Raw genomic sequence first — 24,431 nt, forward strand, 5'->3', positions numbered from 1 at the left:
AGGTCGGTGTATCAGGCGCCCGCTATGCAGTCCACTCCACGTTTATTTTGTTATAACTTCTAGCACTGTAAATCACTGAATTGCAAACTCTACCGTTACCGTACCCCGTGCACTTGTCTATGAGAATTCTGCACCATGACTGTACCATTGTTTAAGCGGAAAGATAGCGGCTATTTAACATTCATACTTTGAGGTATTGCTTATATTCTACTTCGTACTAAATTATTGCAAGAATTGAGTATTTGCTAAATATATCTTGCAGGGACTAATAAAATTTTATTAGAATATAGTTCGCATTTTATATATTACGGCGATAATAATGAAATGAAATGAAATGAAAATATTTATAGTACAAAATGTAGTGGTACATATTATATAAATAGATTAGATTAGAAATATCTAATGTTGTTAACTTGATGAGTTTGAATATTAGAAATTTTGATCTATGAATTTCTTTTTGAACGACTTCAACCCCAAAAGAGTTTAGTTTCTCTTATTCCTAATTGTTTATTTCATATTTCTTGCTACTTGTCGCTATCTTTTGATTGAGTGCTAAATTAGACCAGTTTAGCACAGTACTGGTTTCCCCCGAAACGGCTGATCCCTGAAGGTTGAACTCAGGTATTGAAATATTAACAAATATAATGTTAACGAGAACGGGAACCTCTTTTGCTAACCGGGGAGCGAAGAAAAATCTTAAAACTTGGTTAGCATGCCAATTAAACTTAGATACAAAATATCTTGTTGTTAAAGGACAACAAGAGTTTAAAGAAATCCTGGTGCAATAGCAACTAGTACTAACCCTTAACTACTAACTAGTACTAAGCATTTACTGAACTTACTAACTAGTACTAAGCATTTACTGAACTTAAGCGTTTAAGCATTTACGGTGGGCATTAAACAACTAACAATAGCGTTCCCAAGGAGGGTTGGTGTCAGGCAGGTGGCGGGCCGTAAAACACTTATGCCAAAAACCTTTGCAGTATGGAAAATACATACTTCGCCGACCCCGAATAATGGGATAAAGGCAACGCAATGAATAAAGTTAACGAGAATTCAAATATGTATATTTACATTTCTTACTACTGTTCGCTTAAACATTGATAATTCGAATGGTAAACAAGCTGACTGCCCTCCTGATGGTAGGCGGTAACCGTCGTCTACACACCTGAAAAAACGGGCAGAACATCGACGTCCATTCCAGCGAACTAACATGTCATGCCCCTGTACTTTCACTGCTATATTTCATTTTTCAACCGATACAGTTTTCAAAGCTAACTACTTGACACCTGAAATATTGAGTGGAGACAAGGGTAGTTCTATCTCTGTGATCTTTGTCTCGCAGAGCATTTAGTACAAAATTGCAATCTCGTTTTTATGATTTAGAAGTTTCTAGGATTAGGAAAACAAAAATTTTGTATGTTGTACTCTGTTATCCTCATCTAACCACATTTATGTGTGTAGAACTGAAACTATTACAGTAGTCAGCCAAGCTTCTCCCAGAAGCGCAAAAGTCTCCAGGTATCTTCACAGGCATCACGGAGAGACTTCACCGTTCCCAGGATATTTGCGTTATGTGGTCACTGCTACACTCTCCAGGATTACATGAGCTGCCATTTCTTCGGCTTCAAAGCAGCCCCGACCAAGAGGACTGTCTGTAGCACCTATTCTGTACAAGTGTTGGTTTAATGCTAGCGGCCTGTTATTGTAGCATTCATTATTTTAAGGTTTTCGTATTTCGGTTTAGAAGACGTTTTGGTAATCGTTTGTTTACTACTAGAATTGTCATTTTTAATTGTTTACAATCAGTTTGTGTCCTACAATAATGTTTATTACTCTATGTATTTACGATCCAAGCCATTACAAAGTTAGTAGATATTACTGGATTGAGACCGTACACGATGTTGAGTAGACCATTCAAAGCAAATAAGGATTGATACAATGTTGTTTCATGTTCTTTTTAGCGGTAATGTGCGAGCTATAGTAATTTTATACGATGTTCTCGTATATTTTATCTGATCGCTATAAACTGATTATTAGGAATTAAGCAGATTATTTCGACTTTGTGAACGGGCGAACTGCATTATTTTTATGCGCGGTTTCTTTGTGGGGATTTACGAGATCCCCGTTGCTTAGTTGTTGAGTACTCAAGTAATATTACAGATACAAAGTTTGTGAGTTCGAGTTTTTTATACACATAATATAGACTATATAAGAACTAAGTTATTTGAGAAAGGTTAAAGTCAAAAGAATAATAACATAAACAAATGTACTAGAGTTTCTTGCTAGTTCTTATCAACCGTTGTAGCTAGCCGAACTGGGTGGTTGGGATGGACATAAAAAAGTTACATGCTAACGCGGTAAAATGTGTATTATATACATATGTATATAGTTTTTGAGTTTGAGCTTGAAAAGTTAAATTAAAGTCACATTGTTTTAAGTTTGATGCGGTTATTATTTATAAGTATTAGTGAATGTGTTTTAGTAATATGACTTTATAAGTATAATTAGTAAATCACAGGATCTTACTATGTTTTATTTTTTTGAGTTCCCGATATTTCGGCAGTGTTTCAACGGCCATGAACGGCATCACGGCCGTAAACGTGGTAAGATCCCGTGATTTACTAATTATACCTATAAAGTCTTCTATATATATTACTAAAACACATTCACTAATGAAATAAAATTGAAATCTGAAATTAAATTTCGTACTTTGCATTCTTAATGAATATTAATAGTGAACTAGAACTATTTACAAAGCGTCATCTAATCCCAAGCTAAGTAGAGCTTGTGTTATAGGCACTAAATAACTAATACGAATACTTAAATATATTTTTTTGTAAATACATAGAAAACATTAATCTGTGACCAATACGAGCAACTATACTCATTAATACAAATCTTTATATCGCTTGAAGCATCGAACCGGCGACCATCGGAATTGAGGCGGTGTTGAACTGCTAGACCAGACTGCGAGGCTGTCGTTTGATCATAATGCGACCGCGCAATTTGTATAAAGGTTTAAACAACCTTTTAATTTTTCAAGTTATTTTTTTAGAATAGAATAGAATAGAATAATATTTATTACTATCACACATCACAATACAACAATGACGATGCTCACAGCAGCAAAATATATAATTTTAAATATTATTTAATTATTAAATCAATTGTCATCAGAATTATAAATACATATTATTATTATTAGAAATAATTTAAATACAATACAGCATATAAAATCATAAATAATAAGAAATAAAAAAAATGAAATAAAAAAGGAATTTTTAGGAATTTTTGGGCAAAAATCACACTAAGCTATGGGTTTTTTGCACTGCTGCAGTAGCATTCAGTAACATGCATCCATTATGTGACACTGGTGGCATACAATTGTTTATTTATAATTTACCGGTTACTATTTTTGTTACATATTTTTGTCTTTGAAGTCTATCCTTACGATGCAAACAATTTTATCATCGTTTTATCTAAAGTGGCTTATAAATCCCCACGGGTACGTCAATAGCAAAGGTGAAGCCGAGCAAAACAACTAGCTAATGCAGTGTAAGGGATTAAAATTGGCCTTTATGCAATTAAAATTGGCAAAGAACAAATGGGATGTGTTTTAATAAATTCCAAAGCAATTAGATTGCAACAGCAATATAGGAACGATACTGCAAATCAAATCTTTAGATTAAGGAGATACCGTTTAAAAATGAACTCACATTGTATTGTTGGTGTTTGGCCCAAAGCATACGATGTAGCGAATACTATACCCATAGTTGCAGGTATAATTACTTGATAAATAGTTACTGCTTATTATTTCAAAGTATTACAGTACAAAACTCTTTAAAAAGTTATTTTTTATTTGCTATAGGTACTTTTGATAAATATAGAGTACTTCTGGTTTTCCATCCTAGTGATGTACTAAAAAGATAATCTTACAAATTGGATAAATATAGCAAGACACGAAGCTATATAATATCTTAATTCTTATTCCCAAATGCCTTATACCTGACATATTTTTCTATACTAAATTGTCAAAAAGGCAAAATTACGATTTGAAAGTGTAAATACGAATTTGATATACCATTTTTTTGGAGGCCTTTGGCGAAACGAAATTGAATTTTTATAATAATGAGATTTTTAGATTTTGATATCATTGTATAACCACCAACCTACGAACCAACAGCTACGGTGCTCTAATCATTATGATATCTACAGAAAGAATCTTTTTCAATTTACATTTTTTCAGACTAGTCTAATGATGTTGGGCGCAGTTGGCCTTTACAGCTTCACCGGACGATTACTACAAACTCAATTTTTTTTTTTACAGCTTCACTGGACGATAGGGGGCAAGTGCAGATGGCACTCCAAACCCGCGGAAGGACTTATGGAGCGGCTGAAGGCCAACTCCCGCCTGACGGATACGACTTTAGTCTGAGGGCACTAGGGGTTCGAACCCCGGCTCAGGCCTTCGTAACATCGATCCCCGTTGAATTGGAAGGGGGATCGACCGGAGGAGTACAAACTCAAACGTAAAGAAAACTTTATCTGTTTTTACCAAAACGAAACCAAAGCGTGTTTTACGTTTATACCAACGCCATCTAGTATCATTTGTAAGAATTACATTTACCTTATATTTCTAACACTTTCGATTTCATCAAATCGCCCGTCGCTTACAACGCGTAACAACAACGCCAGTTAATTAGAAAGAGCTCCATAACATTTATGTTCAATGCTCAAATGCACGCCCCTATAGATTTATAGCCGGTTTGCCTCGAGATAAACAATCATTAATTAAAAAAATATAATATATTGATGAATTCGACAGACGGACCGTCGTATTTAAATTATAGTAATAGTTTTTTACCGTACCGATATTGCGCGACTTTTTGCTTTTTATGCGTCCATGTGAATCTGATTAAAAGTTATAGATTCTATAAAGGTAACGCCTGGGGATTAAATATACTATTTGAGTTGAGGTTCGGTCGGAGCCCATTAACACCTAGGTTTGTTTTTTATTTCTTTTATGTAACTGGAAGGATAAACAAACGGATGAACAAATTGTTGTCTGTTGACATGAACTGATAAACGAAATAAATAAATTGAAAATGCCATTTTATTTCTGGCTTCTATACAAAGTTATAGTGTTAGTAATTTACAATATTTTTTTACTCTACTTGTTAGTTCATTATTATTAATATTTTCAATTTCTTTTTATTACTGTATTTATTTCTTATAATAACTATTTGTTATTATATGTAACACCTGTACACAAATATACATATATATGAATATATTTATTTATACATATATACACACCCTATATAAATATACATCTACATTTATTTACTAGTCTACAAGAACCACATGATGAATAAAGGCCTCCAAAGATGTCCACTTATCTTTATTTTGTGCTACTGGTGTCTAGTTTGAGCCAGCTACGCGTTTAATACCATCGTCCCAGATAGTTACTATCATCCCAGCAAGTCAAAGGTCATCCTTTACTTGTCTTGCCTATCAACTTGAACTGATATCACAAAATATATTGTGACAATTGTGATAACTCCCAATTGTAAATTCTTTGTATTGAGTACTTTCAATGTTATATACTGCTCCTCAAACTACAATACAAAATAAAATAACATTTGGGCTAAACTGCCTCGGTGGTCTAGCGGTGTAGCTTACCGCCTGACTTCCGATGGTCGCGGGTTCGATTCCTAGCACGGCACAAATATTTGTATCATGAGTATTATTGTTTATATGTATGTATTAAAAACTATATTTATGTAGTAAATATAGTTCTCTAGTACCCATTACACAAGTTCTGCTTAGCTTGGGACTAGATGTATCTCTATCTAGTCCTCTATCTCTGGCTGTCGCCGTGCCGTTTACCATCGCTTTCTTACATCTCAACTGTCGTTTTATATATTTATATTCCATTATTAAATGTATCAAGTAATATTATATATTCGACCCATTATGGTAATGTTTTTATACATAAGTAGATACAATTTATATGTATTTATTCGACCCGCAGCAAAATTTTTCGTATTATCTTCATATATGGTTATGGATACAAAAAAAACAAATTTAGTTCGAAAAATTATACTTTTTTATTAAAATTGTAACCGTAATTGACCTTACACAAAATATTTTAATTTTGTAATGAAAATACGCTTATTATATAGGTTATTTATCGTTTTCTCCTGTACTGTTATGATTAATATTGTTATACAAAATAATTCAGTTTAAATTGTAAATAGTATAGGGTTCTTCGGGCCGAGTGAAACAAAACGTATTTCGATACTTTAATATATTTGAAAACAAAGGAACAATATTTATTATGATTATTTTATAACTTAAGATGCTGGCTACGATATACAGGAAAATCTCGGCATAGACTAATTAACACACAGAAAAAAAATTACTCATCGCACAGAGTACAAATGACATAACAAAGTAATTACAGATTATCGCGCAGGCGTAGAGGCAGCCTGCGCGTACGTGGAAAACGTGAAGTAGTGGGGTTGCCAGATGCTATAATAGTGATCCACCATAGCCTTTTTGTATGTACTTATAACATACTTATTTTACATTAGTAAAACATTCTAGAAATTATAATAAATGATATATTAAAACCTATTTGTGCACTTTACAAGATGTAAGCAAAACAGACAAACGAAAGCTTCTGATTTCGTTTGTCTGTTTGCACTATTTAGATACATACATAATTTTAAATGGTCCATTCAACCTGACCCTAGTAACAACGTGGAAATAATAATCGAATTTAAAAAAAAATCTTGAAATTAAAAAACTGTAAAATATTTATATTATTTCTTAAACTAAATGTCCTGGTTATGTAATTTGTATTTAATTACTAGCTGACCACGCGAATTCTGTTCCGCCTCATAATGAAATAATATGTCACAGGTTTTTAGAAGTTTAGTTACACAATAAATGTCTGACTGAATGCACCCTGCTTGACAGATACCAACAGTTTGTACAGGAAAATAAAGTTGTTTTTACTATTTACTATGCAATTACTTCATAATTTCTCACCACTTAAACCTTCCTTGAAGTTCTAGAAATAATTCAAAATGAGAATTAGCCAAATTAAATTTTAGCGAAACTAACAAACGTTATTTAAAAAGAAGAAGATAAAAATATTTAAATATGGAACAACACAGATACATATTTAAAAAAAAAGTCGAATCACAAATATTTGTCGCACTTTGGATTTGGATACAACAACAACGACAACACACAATGGACAATTTGGATAGTTAAATCAAAATGTCATATTACGTCATCCATAACCCTCATTATTTTTTAACGGTGAAAAAGCGGTTTTTTTATTTTGTTGCATTTTATAACAATTCACGCGTGCTGCCAATCTTATAGGTCTGAAAATTTGAAATTCGAATCCGGCGAAATTCAAGGATACGGTCGGATCGGAGAGCGGTTGCCGAAACCGAATAAATATAAGGCGGGGTTCAATAACCCGTGGTTTTTGTCGCATGCGTTTTATTTCTACGTTTTTTAAAAGCCACAATTATTTTCGTCTGTTCAGTTTTTATTCGGCATTACTTGGCCGAGTTACATCCGAATTTAACACGATTTATGTGTCAAAATGTTAAATGCAGTTGAAATTTTGATGGCCGCTCGTGACGTGGTAATGGTAAAGTCTATCACTGCACAAAAATTTCCACTTTGAGGGAATGCCACTGCACTGAAAAGAGTGTGAAAATTTCAAAAATTCCATTTCTACCCCAATATAACTTCTTGGAGCTTATTTTTCCCATTACTTCCATGGTACATCCCAATTAGGCAATTAAATTTTTATATAATATATTTTATTACAGATTTTTAACGTAGATCCTCTCTATTCATACTATTTATTGAGGTAGAGAATAAGAATAAAAAAATACATATAATAAAAGTCTGGTGGAATGTAGTGAATCTACACGAATAAATACGCGTTTAGTTTGTCTTTTGGTTTTTAAAAACATCAACATAAAAATATGAAAAAATCAATACATATTTCCGAGCACACATTCTGTTCTTTTTTTTTTTAATTTCGAAAATTTAAAAAGAACTATTAGGCAGTTGGAAGACCGTAATCAATAATCGTACTATCCGATTAAATTAATTCATTAATTTAAATCGAGAATCCACCATTCAGAGGGAAATCTTTACAACACTTAATTGAGCGGGCCTGTTCTCGTGAGCGAGATAATCTTAGCCATTAATGATTTCAATACAGAAGGCGGGATGCAAATTTATTTTGTAACGAGACGGTAAGGCACGGGAAACGAACCTGCACCTCTAATGAATGCGCCACCGAAATGTTGAAAAGATGCATCAGTGAATACAAGTGAGATGAGAGAGATGTCCGTCTCGATTTTACTGCACATATCTAAATCTAATTGGATAAAGTATTTAAAAGATTACTACTATTTTGAAAACAATTAATTTTATTAACACTAGTTGCTATCCGCGACTTCCTCTGCTTTATTGTTTATACATTGTGAATAAATATAACATATAGGTTAAATCTAAAATAAAAAAAAAACAGATTGATAATTTTTTATCATCTACAAACTAGAGCATTGTCTATAAAATAAAAATAGTCTCATATGAGGTAGTGAGAATGATTATCGTGATATCATAATCACATTTTACTAAATGTTGCCTGTCGAATTACTTTGTTTTTGGTGTTGCCAGAAATATAAATTTACAATGTTTATTTACGTAAATAAGTAACGTATATCTAAAGACTTCAAATATGAAGCGGCATGTACATATATTTAAAACTAAAACACCGGCCTTAAAGAATGCTGTAAAATCTACCGAAAATAAGATTAAACCGCCCGACTGCTTATGGTGAAAAGACAAAGGGCCGAAGGGGGGTAAACCGAGGGTCGGGGGAAGGGCCAAAGGACCAGTTACACAAACAAAGACTGCCGGGCATGTCCGCAAGTGGGACTGTATATCAATCCAAGCTGGTAGCGTCAAGCCGCCAAAATGAACATCGAAAAAGCGACAGCAAAAACTGCAGATAAAAAATTTCGACAAAGAGACTCTTAAATTGTTTTGGGAACTGCCAATTAAAAATTGATAGATATAGTATTTTCGGCTAATTGAAAAATGGTGTTAGGTATTCATAACAAATGGTAAAGGATTATATAAATTTATTGATTGCATTATGAAAATTTATTTAATGTTTATTAAATGCGACTTAATTATGGTAAGTACCTGAAAATTTTACGCGGAATTATGAAATGATTAATTAATATCTAAACTTTATAATTAACATAAAGAATTCTTATTAAATTCATCTCAAATATATACAATTTGTCTGTTGAGTCTCTATCTTTTCAACTATTTATTTAATTTTAAAGACACTCTTAAATTCTTGAGAAACTGCGTATTGAGGGCCAATTGGAAAATAGTATTACCCAGATATATAGTATTAATAAATTATAGAAGTTTATAAATAAATTTAAACTCACATCATTTATTCATTATGGTAATTTTAGTCACATATCCAAACCAATTTTTTTTATTCATACTTTTAAATTCAGGTTACAGTTTTAATATAAGTGTAACAATCATGTTTGTTTCTTGTTTTATCTCTTTGATACTATTTATTGAACTGAAATTATATTTCATTTTTAAAATGCATGCATTATTAAATAAAAACAAATTTAAATTTAAAATATTTATTCTATTCTCTTCTATTAGTATAGTACAAATATCACCAGATAGATACACGATGAACAGATAGTACTATAAGATATTTTATGTTTATATAAATAAGCAGCTAAAGGTATCACCCTAAAATATCTTATAGTACTATCTGTTTGTCTTATTCACTTAAATATTTTTATTATAGTACAGAAACTTACAAAACAATATCATATGAAATATAATAATGTATGTAAAAACATTATTATATAAACTATTATAATGTTTTTTATTTCAAATAGGACTAATTTATTCTTAAAACAATATATTTGTAATGCAGAAAAAAAAAACCTTGAAAAAGTTGTGGGAATTGCCAATTAAAATTGGTTTAGATATATTTTGGCTAATTGAAAATTGGTGTTAGGCATTAATAACAGTTTGCAATGGATTATATAAATTTATTATTTCAAATCGAATGCCTATGGTAGGTGGTAACCGTTAATCAAGGAAGTACCACGCAGCTTAATGATCAATTATCAAATGATTAATTAACTCCTATAATTACAAATACGAGCTAAAATTATGATATTGCGGCCCCGGTGGTCTAGCGGTTTACTTCCAATGGTCGCGGGTTCGATTTGCCGTACGGTAAAAAAAATTGTATTCATGAGTATGTGTGTTTATTTACAAAAATGTATGCGAGTATTTATTTCAGTTGTCAGTTGTTGTAGTACCCATAACACAAACTCTCATTGGACTAGATGGCGCTGTATGAATTGTCCTGATGTATCGTCTATTTTCAGTCATTTCATGCAATTTAATTTAGGTACAATAAGAATGAAACACATAAATCTTCTTTCTGGAGGAAAGGGATAGTTAGTAATGGGGAATTGTAACTCCATTACAAATTCGCTAAAAATTTCACTATTCAAGTCGATCATTACGCGGTTCTCTCCTTGAAACCATCGTGGTTAATTCCGAGTAAATTCGTTACGACGCTAACTGGCCTATCACCATGTTCATCCCATTATCCTGCAAATTATGTCACAGCCGAGGAGGACTTTTAAAGAAATTAATTTTCTTATAAAATATTTATTAATTACTACACCATTGGCAGCTCTGCGATGGAGGCCGGTTCTTACAATTCTGTCGAAATATCATTTTTAATTTAATAAAGTACTGCATCGTCAGCGAAAATGCACGTGGAAGAATTTTGTAGCTGACGGTGCAGTCTAGATTACTGTAAGGGTTATTATACACTATTGTATTATAATGGTTACAAATTATTGCTCTATATATAACACGTATATAACACGCACTGGTGCCCCACCAGCGTATACCGTTAGCACAGCGGGTGCACCATTATCATACATTTTCGAAATACATATCAAGTTAAATGATATCTTGTCAAGTGTTGCGTTCATAACGATGTTAACACGATAATGCCTCTGACTACCCCATCTATACTAATAGTCGTAAATGTATATGACTGTATTGATAAAACTATGTAACAGCTTCATAATATTGCAAATAGTTCCAAGCTGCCGCCCCATCTAGAATAAGTCTAGCCATCTTCAGAACTGCCATAACTCCTGAGACCCCGTTGAGGCGATGTAAAGAACACATAAATGCGCCTTCCCAGAATTAAGCATAGACAATTCAATGTCGAAAGTAAAATGATACCGATGCATAAATATTTATGGTCACCATAAATACAGTGCGGTCAATTTCGCTCGAATGCCCACAATCTGGGGAAAATTGAGACGAGTGGGCTCATATTTGGGACACAGTGGCGGAACGTTGGTATAGCCTTTAGAATGAATAAGAAATCTTAATAATATTAAAAAAATGGAGGTTGTGAGTGTGAATATATGGCTGTTTGTTAATCTTTCACGCAAAAACAACTGAATGGGTTTTAATGATAGTTTACAATATTATAGCTTACATAACACATAGAGTCTAAATTTCAAGCTGGTGAAACCCATGGCACAGCTAGTAACAATAATAACTTAGGACAATTCACACAGTAATATAGTTAATGCTAAGTAGATCTTGTTTTATATATATATATATTAAACAACTGATAGAAATATTTAAATACATTTTTTGTAAACACATAGACAACATCCAACAATTATATTCATGAACACAAATGTTTGCATCGAACCCGCTACTAACAGAAGTAAGTCGGCATGCTAAACCGCTGTGTTATTCCAATGTATAAGCTATATTACTGTAAAGTTACATCAAAATCCGTTCAATAGTTTTAGCGTGACAGAGCACTTTAAGTATGTATGTTTTTTTTATTCTTACATTTATTTAGGGACTTTTATCGTAATATGATAATGCCAGTCCCATCGTATCTTATTACTAATCTTATCTTCTACTGCACAATGAGAATAAAAATGTATGTATGTATGTAAGTATGTATGTTACATCCATCCATCTATCCAACCACAGTCACAAACTTTCGCGTTTATAATATTAGTAAGATTATTACTGGTTAACGTGATATTGCATGTCAATGGACAGATCTGTGTGTAGTCACAGTGGATTATTCAGAGGCGAGCGATGCTTTCAAGCATACGGCTATTTTGTAAACATGTTGCTTTGTGTTCTATGAAGCTATCCCAACAGATAGACGTTCAAGATAATGGGTGCACGATATCGGAGAATATCGTTAAACGATATAATAATTTGCACTAACCTACTTATATATATGTATATGTGTATACTAGCTGCAAAGCAAACGTTGTTTTGCCATAGAAATTAAAAACGCTATTAAAATATAGGAGTTGGTAACAGAAGGGTGAAAATTTGGGGTTGTATGTATTTTTTAAAGCCACATTATAAAAAATGTTCCAAAAATAAATGTTAGGGGTGGACAGTCCTTTATCACTTTGCAGTATGAAAAATAGTAGCCAATTCTCAGACCTATTGAATGTGTATGTAAAATTTCATAAAAATCGGACAAACCGTTTCGATGATGTGAAATTTCAATATTCAATATGTTATTCTGATGCATAAGCTATATTACTATATTCAAAATCCGTTCAGTAGATAGATAGATAGATAGATAGTTTCATCAAAATCAAACAATATAACAAAAGACACATGTATCGTTTTTGCGTAAAAAAGTTTTTGCGTAAAAGAGTAACAAACATAAATACTTGCAAACTTTCATGTATATAATATTATTAAGGTATATAGTCTACATAGTAGTATTTTTACTCGTAAACGATTATTTACCTTGTACGGCGTTAGTGGTTAAAACAAGGGATTTTATTGATAGTTAATACTAAATATATTTAAACATTTGTCATCAGGAAAACAACCGGTCCGGTACAGCATCGTCTCCGGAGACCCTGACCATCGGTTCACGATAGAACCCGTTTCGGGTTCCATCAGAACTGCAGCCCAGCTGGACAGAGAATCCACTGCATCTTACCTGCTCAACGTTCGAGCAACTACAGGAAACCCAAGCAGCTATGACCAAACTCAGGTTTGTGTTTTTTATTTAATTATAATGGCTAAATAGCTTACGACCCGCCTTATGGTAAGTAGCAACCATCGCGTATGTTAATACACGAGACATGAATATGAAAAGGTGTGCTATCTAATTGTTTTTTTTATTTGAATCTGTACACTGAACTGAACGAAGAGAAAATATATAAATACATAAACTTTACGTTCATAAGCGGCTAAAATGTCCAATATGAATAAATTATTTTTTATTTGATTTTGTATAATTGGCATATCAAATAGGCTGATGACTCATCTGATACTAAATGGCATCAGTATATAATGGTCCTGATATTTCTTTTCGTTTCGTTAGCCCATCGTGACAAAATTCACCAGGAATTTTCAAGAAGGGTATATTAAGGGTTCCCTAGGGTCGGCAACGCGCACGTGACACACCTGATGTTTCAGGCGTCCATAGGCTACGGTAACCATTTACCGTCAGATGGGCCGTATACTTTGTTTGCCACCATAATAGTATAAAAAAAATCACGAAGGTTTCCAGGGGAAACCGCACTTGATATGGTAAATTGTTAGCAAAGAGGTTATTGCTCCACATTACTATTAATCTCTTCCACCCTATGGATGTCATTACACCGACATTTCTCTCCCCGCAGGTTCAAATTACCCTTGACGATGTGAACGATAACGCCCCCGAGTTCGGCACCACTTCGGTGAGAGTGTCGGTCGCAGAATCCACAGCTGTCGGATCTGTGGTATACGCAGCTCGAGCTACTGATAATGATAGTGGGAGGAATGGACAGATAACATACACTCTGCTGTCGGCTACCGGCCCGCCGAACACTTTCGCCGTGAGCAGTCAGCACGGAATGGTCACTTTACTGAGGTAGGTACATTTACTCACATTGTACTCGAATAATTGAGTAATAAAGTAATCATTATTGAAATGAACTTAATGCCTAATGAGGCAAAACAAAATGGGATATTATATTCTAAACTGACAACCAATACATACCTATATTTATCGCAAATAAATTAGATTTGATTTGTATGATTTCAATATAAGCACTTTTGAACAGCAATCATTTTCAAATGATTCTTTCAAATCCGTCTTGTATTTCCAGAAATTAGAACTGTAGTAGCCAACTTCAAATATAAAAAAAAACTAGGATTTGTAATTGGCATAACCAGTATATTTTAGTTTAAAAACAGGACGCAGTAATAGAGTTGCAATTGTTACATTAATATGTAGTTAAAATAGATGAAAAGAAATTCAAGTAGTTAAAATAATAAAATCTTTTAGATATCTGAATAAAATATATATACTTTTTAATTTCAAATCAAATTTACAAATTTAAAAACTGGGTTTTTAAATGGGAAGGACGTTCCTTTAAAACTATTCAGGACATTCCAGGACCCAGTAAAACTAGGACAAGTCCTGTGAAAATAGGGTGGTGGCAATCCTAGTTTAGATCAACTCTTCAGCTTTACATATTAATATAGATTATTGTAATATTTGTCAAACAGACCGCTGGATTACGAGAACCTCGTTAGACACAGCCTAGTTATAACAGCGAGGGACGCTGGCGCGCCGTCTCTCAGCTCAAACCTGTCGCTGGCAGTCGATGTACAGGACGTGAATGATAATCCACCAGTATTTGAACATGACACATATACGGCCAACGTGTTGGAATCTGAACCTGTCAATACCAAGGTAAGAACTTCTTTTTAATTAAACAGGAATGATGAACAAGCTGACGGATCAACTGATGTTAATAACAGTATACCTAATACAATTGCAATATATTTAATGATGGTCTCGGTGGTTTAGCTGTTTAGCATACTGTCTGATTTCCGATGGTCGTGGATTCAAATTCTCGCATGGCACACACATTTGTATTCATGAGTATGATTATTTGTATCGGTCTAGGTGTAGTATGTGTATGTATTTGTAAGTTATCCATGTACGCTTAAAAAAATGTATAATATTTATATATACATACACAATAAATATAGAAAATATTATGTAAGAGACTAGATATATGCAGAATAACCGAAATAATTACAATATTATATATAACTGTATTTAAATACATACACAATAAACGTCTAAAGATAAAAGAAGTGTGTTAAACCAATACCATCAAGGTTGTCAATAATAATTCAATTAATTGGTTTTGATGGTCGAATGATATTATTGTACGACCAAACGATCCAAACATAGATATGCCATATATAGAGACAATCATCGACAATCGATAATCAACGGTGCTGATGGTTATCGATATTATTTGTAACAAACCACGAATTGACGTTTGATTAATAAACGATCCCAACCGTAGCGTCCGTTTTAACTATTGTGGATTTGTACATATCATTGCGTATAATAAATCTGTGGAAACCAGATTGCGCCCACGATATCTCTTGTAACACTTTTCAATGTTTCTATTTTTACAAGCTTATCTTGTGACTTTTTTATTTGTAGTATCACCTTGCCTATTTATGCTCGTAAATTGGCAATGTCTGCGCCAGTTTTATTTGCCTAAAACGTATTCTTATCTCGTTGATTTTTTATATACTGTAGCTTGTTAGGAAAAGGTTTTGTAAATCCAACATGATCACTAATTTCATCAGAAACAAGTAGTTTCTTTGTAATTTTGCTAGAAGATGCTATTAGTCAAATATGTATGTAAAAGTTATTATTTTCCCAATTTGTTTCAATATCGGAATGCGTAACAGAATTTTTCCTGCTCGAAGTACCAATTCCAATTCCCAAATATGGTACTTCTTCTTCTTATTCACTCAGGAAAGTCTCTTAAGTCAAACTCATTGGTATTCATTTTACTACAATAATAGATAATAAAAATTAATTACAATTTAATTATATTATACATAGAACAGATTAGTGGATATTCCCCCAGGTAATAGTAATGTATATCATATATAATATTTGTTTACAGATATTAGAAATCCAGGCTGTCGATAAAGATACAGGGAATAATGCTCGCATCACATACAGAATTGTATCAGATAACGCTACAGTCAATGATGAATATTTTAAAGTGGAACCTACTACAGGATGGGTGTACCTATCTAAACCACTTGATAGAGAAACTGTATCTAAACATAGAATGATTATAACAGCTACAGATAATGGTATTCCACCGCTATCTGCAACTGCTGTGCTTATTGCTAACGTTATGGATGCAAATGACAATGATCCTGTATTTTCAAAGGCTCGATATGAGTTTCATGTAGAGGAGAACCAGAAAGATGGAGCATTTGTGGGAAAGATAGCTGCGACTGACGCGGATATAGCAGAGAATTCAATCGTGAGATACAGCTTGTTTCCAATGAATACGAGTTTCATTATCAACCCAATCACAGGTAAGAAAATTATTTTCTATTAGTTTTGAACAGACACACTCTCATAAACACACTTTCTCTTTCACACATACACATAAAAGCTATATTAAATAATTAAATTGAAGTCGTAATCCTTGTTTTTGGGAAGGAACTGACTGCTGATATACAGTTTACGTGATAATTTGGGTGTCAAGACTGAAGACTTAATAATGATTAATATTAACATTATTATTTAGTTTAGTATTTTATTAAGTATGATTTGTCTATAGGTTAATTAGTAAATTAGATTTTTTGATACTTTAGTATATGTAACTGTTAATACTAATAAGAAATGTTATTTCTATAATATAACTAAGTTGCAAATTGTTAGTATAAACATGAGTAACATATAATGTTGCCTGCCTGTAAGTCGGAATAATTGGATATTTCATTTAATTCCACACTATTTTAGTGTTTAACAACGTAAACAGATTATAATTTACAAAACGGCTATTACATGTCATTGTTTAAAATAGTGCTGTAACGCCCTTTTAAAGTAGTCGATAATAAGTTATCCAACATTAGAATAATGCGATTTTACCGTAATACCAACCGGCGGGCCTCTGTTTGATCAAGTAAGGAATTATTTCACCCGGCCACCCGGCCACTCGTCTCTTTGTTTATCCTGCCGGCTCTTTGAAAGCTAAAACCCAAAGTGTGTTGTGTTTTAAGACTCATCGACTGGGCAAACAGTTTGAACAAACAAAACTATATTAATACCACAATTTAAAGGAATAGGGAGCAAACTGAAGTGCGTTTGTTTTTGATCTTCCCATGGGCATTAGGATCGCAATTTTTAGCTTTATTTGCATTATTCTCTTGGCAGTTTGCCGTAGACGGTGTGATCGTTTTGTTTTCAACTTCATTTTATTCTGAAATAAGTGCTGTTTATTCCACAACCTAATAACCAATTATGATAAATTTGTAGAAGTTAATAGTATACTGTGAAAGTAGCATCAAGGTCTATTAAGGTTTGATGGCAATATAAAAAAAACAAGAATTTTCATGTGTTAACAATCGAAAAATAGTCAAAATTCTAGTTATTTACTTTGATTTTAAGTACATATTTTACAATAGATTCATTATTCTATAATCTACATAGATATATATTGATATACTTGTTGACCAATTGATCGTGCGAGTTTTGTATAATTTCTACTCACAACACGATTTGATAGCCTGTCCTTTCGACCAGACGGTCAGCATATCGGATTAAGATCGTGCATTTTTATATTCATATGCATTGTACACAAGTTCAACCAATTTCAGTTAAGCTTATAGCGTTGCAGCGTGAAATCGGTCCGATCAATTGAATCGATCTGGTTTGAGAGTCAAGTTGACTCAAAACCGACATATCCAACTAGCTTCCTAACGTGCTTCTATATCAGGGTCCAACAGATCTTGCCCGACTGATCAGTTGCAAAATCGTGTCGTGTGTGGATGCTTTAAATTCTTAATATGGGCGTTCGCAAAAAAGGGGGTGGCACTTCGTTATCTCTTGGTAACTGACTGATGAATGGTCGATCTTTCTGTCTCAATTCGGTTTATCGGAAATCGGCACCCTGCGAGCTAGTTAGCGAATCCGTACAGCTTCCCCTTTACTTTCGAGGCGATATACGTAAATCATTCGAAATGACGTCTGTATATGGTGGCGATCTTCCGATAGAAGGCTTCAGTTTTGATCAAGCGGTAATACAATGTTCTCCACGAAAAGAAATGTGAACATAATCTTAAACGATTTATTCGTCGGCGTATCAAACATTTGGGAAACGCATTGTATTAATCAGAAACCGAATAATTCTCCAAGTTATTACACACTCCTATAATCTCGATCGCAACGATATCCAATGTATGTACTTGTATAACTTGATTCGCTTCATCTGGTCTTTAATTTCTCCGATCGGACTCTTCGCATAAGTGCTTATTTCCGCCATAGTCCGAGAGGCTTTAATTTAAAATTATTATCTTGATTATTAATCAATCCTTTATGGCAATTTTTATCCCAAAGGTCACACTACTAGTCCGACCAGATAACCGCTACGGGAGGCAGGCTGAAATGAATTTATGCGCGTCAATTGCAAGTTATAAACGTCGTCGCGCGCGCATATACCGTGACCCGCCATTAACTATTATTAAAATATTGCTATGTAGGAGCCTGGCTATTCTCTTCCATGTTTTATTACAAGCCTTACCCCGGCCAGATACTGTCGTCGAGTATTTAAAGCTCATACGTTACAAATGTACGTGTAGGACGTACCGCGGACCTACAACTCGTTTGGTTGACGGATACCTTTTATTTTCATCTGTTCTCAAATGAATTATAGGTGTAAAATGTAGCTGGCATTCGACTTGGGACTGTGTGACTATAAATTGTAATAATGATAACTAGTAAAGCATTGTTTGAGAAACTAAAAAGACTAATACAATTATAAAGACTTTATATATAGACTAGCTGTTTTTATAAGGTTTACAATTTGATTTTATTATAAGAGTACATATATAAGAAATGCGTTCGTAAAACGTCGTTCTTAAAACAAAAGTCAGTCTTGTGAGGGGAGAAAATAACGATGAACAGTTTTTTTCTAGAGTTCGGTTCACATCGCTCATTACGGCGGCCTCTGCCACATCTTATTATCTTCCGACAAGTTTAACTTATTTTTCACTAATATCGACTTTAACGTTAGTTGTCTAAAGTTCATTTTGTTACGCAACGATTTTATAAAATCACGTTTATCGTCCTTCCCCGTTTCTGTCATTACGATTTTTAGGTTCCCAATACGGAATGGAACCTTGGATAATCATAGGTATTCTGCCGCAGGCGATCACTTTTATGAATGCCTAATTTTGGGTTTGAACTTCATGATAATCGTTTTGAAATTGACAAAATTCTTAAGAGAATTATTGACTGAATTATAAGAGGAAATTTTGCTTAGTACGTGGATAGAATTGTTATTATATTTTGATGAAAATTTAATATTGTTAAATTATTATGTGTAAATATAATAATTACTATATTATAATTATAATTATTTTTTCTGTTCTTAATAGGAGTTTTATCTACGAAAGAAGCTTTGGACCGTGAACACAAATCATCGTACTCATTATTTGCGGAAGCAAGAGATCAAGGCAGTCTCCCGAGATCTAGTCGAGTACCAGTATCTATTAAAGTTACTGATGTCAATGACAACTCGCCAGAAATTATTGATCCAAGGGAGGATGTCATCAGTGTACGAGAGGAACAGCAGCCTGGAGCTGAAGTAGCTAGAGTAAAAGCTATAGATAGGGACAACGGCATCAATTCTTCAGTAACATATTCCATCTTAAATGATGGGGACATGGATGGTGTAGGAGTATTTGTCATTGATCCACATACTGGAGTCATAAAAACTAGTACAGGTAAAATAACTGCCAAATATATATTGCTGTAAAATTAAATTGTTTTGTTATACATTTTTCCATATGTTTTTGATATATATAATAATTATGGCATTACGATTTCAGTTCTTGATCATGAAGAAAGGTCAATATATCGTTTAACTGTTGCGGCTACTGATGGTGGCATTCCTCCCAGACAAACAGTGAGGCAACTGAAGGTTGAAGTGCTAGACCTTAATGATAATAGACCTACGTTTACAAGTTCAAGTCTCACCTTTAAAGTAAGTGCAAATTATATAAAAGTAGCATTTCTGTACATTTATAAATTACACACAAAGTATAAATTGTCAGAATTTGAAATATTTTATTAAAACGTAAAAAATTAGATATCTAAAATATTTTTTATTTATTTAGGTAAAAGAAGATGCTATAATTGGTCACGTAGTGGGTACAGTCGCCTGCTGTGATAGTGATGTTCAGGATAATCTAATAAATAACGATGAAGAAAAACAAATATCATATTTATTGATGCCGTTAACTACTGATCATTCACCTGGAACTTTTGAAATTGACAGACGTACTGGTTCTTTAGTAGTGGCTAGACAACTAGATAGAGAGATCCAGGAAGAATATAGGCTAGAAGTTAGAGCATTAGATACATCAGCAACTAATAACCCTCAAAGCAGTGCTGTGACAGTGAAAATAGAAATTGCAGATGTGAACGATAATGCTCCTCAGTGGCCTCATGATCCCATAAATATTGAAATATCTGAAGTTACTCCTATGGGTATGAACGTTTATAATTTTACTGCTAAAGATGCCGACGCTGGTGCCAATGGAGAACTAAATTTTCATATAGTTTCTTCATTACCTACAACAAAACATGTTTTTAATCTAGATCCTTTAACAGGATCTTTGACGCTCACGTCAAACCTAGACTTTGAGACGTTGAAAGAATATTGGATAGTCGTCGAAGCCACTGATTTAGCTTCTAATGTTTCTGAAAGAATGACAACATCTGCAACAGTTCACATATCAATCACAGACGCAAATGATAATATACCAACTTTTGTATCGGCAAATAGAGTATCGGTTTCCCTTAATACTTTAACGGGTACATTATATCAAGCCTTGGCTGTAGACGCAGATTCTGGTGATAATGGGAGAATATCGTATTATATTTCTAGTGGTAATGACCACGCCTATTTTTCTATGGAATATGATAATGGAAAATTAACTTTGTCAAAGAAGTATGCATCAGATATAAATAGAGTGCGTCCTGGTCAGTACATACTGAATTTAACTGCTTCAGACCATGGGATACCATTTCCAAGACAAAGTCATATGACACTTACATTAAATTTACAAGAATCTACTAATGTACCTCCTAGATTTACGGACTCCTTGTATAGGGCTAACATAAGTGAAGACATTCGACCCGGAAGTTTTGTAACAAGGTTAACAGCTAAATCTTCTAGAGGAAATACAGGTAATTATTAAAACAGTGACAAATCTTCTTTATAAGAAAAAATATTATTTCTACCTCGAAAAATTAATATACATATCACCTTTTTATAATAATTCTAAATATTAAGAAGAAATTTTAAGGTATAAACATGATTTCTGAATGTTCGGAAAAACTATAAATTTTTTCTTCAATATATTTCTATTTATATAGTACAAAAATATATGTTTCTAATTATTTATTTCATCATTGCAGGAAATTTGACTTACATGATACCGTCTGGAGTCGCTGACGATAAATTTACAATAGACCAACGTCTTGGCACTGTTACTGTAAAATCTAAAATTGACAGAGAACAAAAAGATCATTATGTATTTCCAGTATACGTAACAGATTCCAGTACATTCCAATCAACTACCAACTTCGATTTTGCTACTGTAACTATCAGTATTACAGACGTGAATGATAACCCACCAAGTTTCAAATTAGGGTCTTGTTATCCAATAACGGTTCCAGAAAATAACGAAGCAGAAGTTATTCACACTGTTGTAGCAACAGATATGGACATAGGAGCAAACGGCGTCATAACGTATAGCATAACATCTGGCAATAATGGAAACAAGTTTTCCATTGATTCGACTACAGGAAAGCTTACCGCCAAGACATTAGATCGTGAAACGCAGGCGAAATACCATTTGACAGTTACAGCTTTTGATCATGGCTCACCTATCGCTCTACAAGGTTCTTGCAATATAACTGTACTTGTCGAAGATCAAAACGATAATGATCCTGTATTTGATACGGGTCACTATTCAGCAGCAATATCCGAGGATGCTCCTATCGATACCTCAGTAATAAAAGTGAGAGCGACTGACGCTGATTTGGGATTCAATAAGCGTATCGTTTATTCATTGGCAAACGAAAGTCAAGGGCTGTTTAGAATCGATAATAAAACGGGAGTAATTTTTACTACTGGGTAAGTTGCACCTTTAAATATTTATTACTTTTAAGACATTTAGTTCAAATATCTTTGTGTTTTTATACATACTACTTTTACATATATAATAGCACGCAGCTTTACTTCCGATGGTTGCGGGTTCGATTTCTTCCACGGTATAAACATTTGTATTCATGAGTATAATTGTTTTGTAGTGGTCTAGGTATTTTCTATGTAAATTACTTATGTATTAAAAAAATGTATTTAAGTAGTATCAGTTGTCTAGTATATAGAATTGAATTGCCGTTGTTTATTAATGAATAATAAAATAACAAAAGTCATAATAAATTAGTTACAATCCTAGTTGGATAGTAAAATAAAAGTTAATATTATACGTAAAGGTATTCTTATAGTTAGCTGTTTACTTCAACTATCGTACACACAAATAACAGTTATATATTATTGTCTAATTTTCACTATATTTTATATAAAACTCGTAGTATAATAATCATTTAATATACTCGTAGATATCTAATAAAGATGAACACATGTTAACATAATATTATATATAATTACTTTTCTATCATTTTAGGTCGTTCGATAGGGAAAAAACAAACGTGTACCACTTCGAAGCTGTTGCTACGGATGAGGGTCGTTATGTTGCTCGATCTCAAAGGGTCTCAGTGGAAATTACTATTGATGACGTAAATGATAATAAACCGGTATTCACGAAGTATCCATTCAGAGAACAAGTGGCTACTTTAACGCAACCAGGCCAAATCCTTCTCCGTGTGTCTGCCACTGATTATGACATTGGTACCAATGCCGAAGTTCTTTATGAACTATTGGATACGTCCAATCATAAATTCCGCATTAACCCTACAACAGGAGTACTCACAGCAACCCAAAGTCTTGCTAGCGAAAACGGCAGACTGATTCATTTGAAAGTTCTGGCCAAAGATAAAGGAAACCCGCCTCAGAGCTCCATTGGCCTTATCGAGATCCGAGTCGGAAATTTTTCTGATCAAACGCCGACATTAAATTTTCAAAACACCACCTACAATGTCAGTATCGAGGAAAATATGCAATACGGCAAACATGTTCTACACGTAACAGCTGTGCGCAGCGACGGTCGCCGGCAAAGGATCTTTTATGAAATCGGAAATGGAAACGATCAATATGCCTTCGAAATCGACTCTAACACCGGCGTAATAAGGGTGAACAATTCGGCAAATTTGGATTACGAATCGTATCCGGGCCCTAAGCGGCAACTCGTTGTGGTCGCGCGAACAGAAGGCTCGCCGGTCTTATACGGTTATTGCGACGTAATAATAAATCTGCTCGACCAAAACGACCACGCGCCCAGATTTACACAACAACAGTACATAGCGAACGTTCTAGAGGGCAACGCTAAGGGCGAGTTTGTCGTGCAACTGGCGGCTAAGGACGGCGACCGCGGCGTGAACGCTCGGATTCTGTACCACATTGTCGACGGGAACCACGATAATGCGTTCGTCATTGAACCGGCTTTCTCGGGATCGGTTAAAACGAATATAGTGTTGGATCGCGAGATAAGGGAAACCTACAAGTTGACGGTTATTGCTACCGATGAGGGTAATCCGCAGATGACTGGCACAGCCACTCTGAGGATCAACGTAGTAGACGTTAACGATAACCAACCCACATTCCCGCCACCAAACCACATCTCGGTATCAGAAGGTAAGTTTTGCAAGTTTTTACACTGGTTTACGTATTCGGTTTTAAATTGCTGTAGCACGGCCTATCGACTTTTCGAAATAAATTGGTAGGACAAAAAGCGAGTCACAAAGAGGGGAGGCATTTTACATAATTTGTATTCCCGACTTCGGGACGGTTTACATTGCGACTTTCGATTCCAACGCTGAGATTAAATAAAAGCGACTCCTTTGGATCAATATTTATTGGACGGTATTACATTTTTTCCGAGTGCATGTTTTAGCGATGCCTCCCCAACTGTCCGCGGTCTTCCTATCTCTTTTTTTCTTTTGTTTTTATATCATTGTACGTCGACATTGGTTTTGTTTTAGTGTATTTTATTTTGCC

General features: G+C 33.9%; 1 protein-coding gene across 1 annotated transcript in view; it reads left to right on the forward strand.

The window, feature by feature from the left end:
• The window catches only part of LOC131849514 (protein dachsous-like), a 38,008-nt gene that overhangs the window by 7,863 nt on the left and 5,714 nt on the right, over positions 1 to 24,431 (forward strand). Inside the window, exons 3-11 of the mRNA XM_059199596.1 lie at positions 13,014 to 13,189; positions 13,824 to 14,053; positions 14,695 to 14,881; positions 16,128 to 16,554; positions 19,621 to 19,968; positions 20,074 to 20,228; positions 20,362 to 21,436; positions 21,668 to 22,388; positions 22,942 to 24,068. Coding sequence (XP_059055579.1) covers positions 13,014 to 13,189; positions 13,824 to 14,053; positions 14,695 to 14,881; positions 16,128 to 16,554; positions 19,621 to 19,968; positions 20,074 to 20,228; positions 20,362 to 21,436; positions 21,668 to 22,388; positions 22,942 to 24,068 — 4,446 coding nt within the window. The remainder of the gene's footprint in view (positions 1 to 13,013; positions 13,190 to 13,823; positions 14,054 to 14,694; positions 14,882 to 16,127; positions 16,555 to 19,620; positions 19,969 to 20,073; positions 20,229 to 20,361; positions 21,437 to 21,667; positions 22,389 to 22,941; positions 24,069 to 24,431) is intronic.

The sequence above is a fragment of the Achroia grisella genome, unplaced genomic scaffold (genome assembly GCF_030625045.1).
Source record: "Achroia grisella isolate CSIRO2021 unplaced genomic scaffold, CSIRO_AGI_Agris_v1 utg642, whole genome shotgun sequence".
Taxonomy (NCBI): Eukaryota; Metazoa; Arthropoda; class Insecta; order Lepidoptera; family Pyralidae; genus Achroia; species Achroia grisella.